The following is a 2148-nucleotide window of genomic DNA, read 5'->3' on the forward strand; positions in this document are numbered from 1 at the left end:
CCTCGGGGTGCGGAGTGGGCCCCTGTGGCCCCTGAGGGCCTTTGGCTCTGGGGCCTGTGCAGGGCTCACCAAACAGGTGCTCACAGGAGGCTCTTTCCAAAAGGCCAGCCAGAGGCTGCCCCAGCTGCAGCCCTAACTGGGGAGGCGGCTTCCCGGGAGGGACAGCGCGAAGCCCGGGGCCAGGCGAGGCGGGACCGCGGGAGCTCACCTTGAAAGCCAGATGCTCCACAAAGTAGCCCGCCCCGTTGTTCTTCTCGTTCTCGTACCGGCTGCCAACGTCAATCCACACCCCGACCTGGACAAGAAGGAACAAACCGCTCCAGCCCCACGTACACCCCACCCAGGGTGACAGCAAAGCCCAGGACCCCGCCCACACAGGCTGAAGTTGAGGCTCACAGTCCCAGTGTGGGGACCGCTGTCTCCACGCAGGACCACTGTGCCTGGAGGTGCCCAGAGCGCCCACGGCCAAAGGACCAGCCATGCTGCATCGCCTCCCCCTCCTGTGCTTCTGCCTGGTCAGCAAGGGCTCCCACAGCAGTCCCTAACGGCCCTGGCACCCGGTCCCGCCGTCACACGGTCCCGTCTTCACCAGGTCCCGTCGCTATAGGAAACGCTGAGGCTCGCTCTTGACTTTCAGGGGATTGTGTTTTCTAGGAAGCAGCACACCTGCAAACAACCCACTTTCTCTTTCCTAACAATGACCCTCTGCCGCGGTGAGCGCCTCCTTTCACTGATAAGGAAGGAGGCGTTTATGTGGAGGAAGTACCTTCATTCACACTGAACAGAAGTTTTAATCAGGCCTGAGCACTGAACACGCCGTGTCCCTGACGCCCAATGAGGCTCTTACAATGTCCCGAGTAGCCTCCTGCGCTGGAAACAAACCGCACCACTCCCCCCACAGGTCACACAGGTTTAGTCTTTAATTTACTATTCGCTCGGAGTTGATTTAAATTACATCCTGCCCTAGCTGGTATGCTCAGTGGATAGAGCGTCAGCCTGCAGACTGAAGGGTCCCAGGGTCGCGATTCCTTCTGGTCAAGGGCACATGCCTGGGATTCGGGCTCGGTTCCCACTAGGGGGCAGCGTGCAGGAGGCAGCCAATCAATGATTCGAGTCCAACCGCACCCAGTCAGGCCCTCTGTCCTCTCTCACTGGGACACCCCTCCACCCGCTTCCCCTTGTGTAGGTGACACTGGAGGGGCTGTCACATTTGGGGGTGCAGCCAAGAGATAAAAATATATTTCAAAAAAATTCTCTCTACTTTCCTGAGATATTGATGTACAACCATATGTCATAAATTCTTAGATGAACAACTATTTCACTTGACATCTTGGAAAGAAGCATTTTAAAGTCCGTGGTATCCTTTGACTGTAACTGCAGCACCCTCTCTCTGGCTTTCTCCTTACAATCTGGAGCAGTGGTTCTCCACCTTGGCTGCACATTAGAATCACCTGGGAATCTTTTTGAAATCCTGATTTCTGGGCCTCATCCTCTGGAAATTCTGTTTCTTTGTTACTAATGTTGTGGCCCCACCCCATAACAAAGAAACAGAATTTCCGGAGGATGAGGCCCAGAAATCAGGATTTTAAAAAGATTCCCAGGTGATTCTAATGTGCAGCCAAGGTGGAGAACCACTGCTCCAGATTGTAAGGAGAAAGCCAGAGAGAGGGTGCTGCAGTTACAGTCAAAGGATACCACGGACTTTAAAATGCTTCTTTCCAAGATGTCAAGTGAAATAGTTGTTCATCTAAGAATTTATGACATATGGTTGTACATCAATATCTCAGGAAAGTAGAGAGAATTTTTTTGAAATATATTTTTATTGACTTAAGTGAAGAAGGAAGAAAGAGATAGAAACATCAATGATGAGAGAGAATCATTGATTGGCTGCCTCCTGCACGCTGCCCCCTAGTGGGAACCGAGCCCGAATCCCAGGCATGTGCCCTTGACCAGAAGGAATCGCGACCCTGGGACCCTTCAGTCTGCAGGCTGACGCTCTATCCACTGAGCATACCAGCTAGGGCAGGATGTAATTTAAATCAACTCCGAGCGAATAGTAAATTAAAGACTAAACCTGTGTGACCTGTGGGGGGAGTGGTGCGGTTTGTTTCCAGCGCAGGAGGCTACTCGGGACATTGTAAGAGCCTC

At 52.9% G+C, this 2148-nt stretch overlaps 1 protein-coding gene across 1 annotated transcript in view; it reads right to left on the reverse strand.

Moving 5' to 3' along the window:
- LOC102238662 (cytochrome b-c1 complex subunit 1, mitochondrial) overlaps positions 1-2148 on the reverse strand; it is a gene marked incomplete at its 5' end in the record, with an annotated part of 19257 nt that overhangs the window by 8181 nt on the left and 8928 nt on the right. The window contains one exon of the mRNA XM_005865344.2: positions 209-295. Within this exon, the coding sequence (XP_005865406.2) occupies positions 209-295 (87 nt within the window). The remainder of the gene's footprint in view (positions 1-208; positions 296-2148) is intronic.

This window comes from Myotis brandtii, unplaced genomic scaffold, assembly GCF_000412655.1.
Source record: "Myotis brandtii unplaced genomic scaffold, ASM41265v1 scaffold207, whole genome shotgun sequence".
NCBI lineage: Eukaryota > Metazoa > Chordata > Mammalia > Chiroptera > Vespertilionidae > Myotis > Myotis brandtii.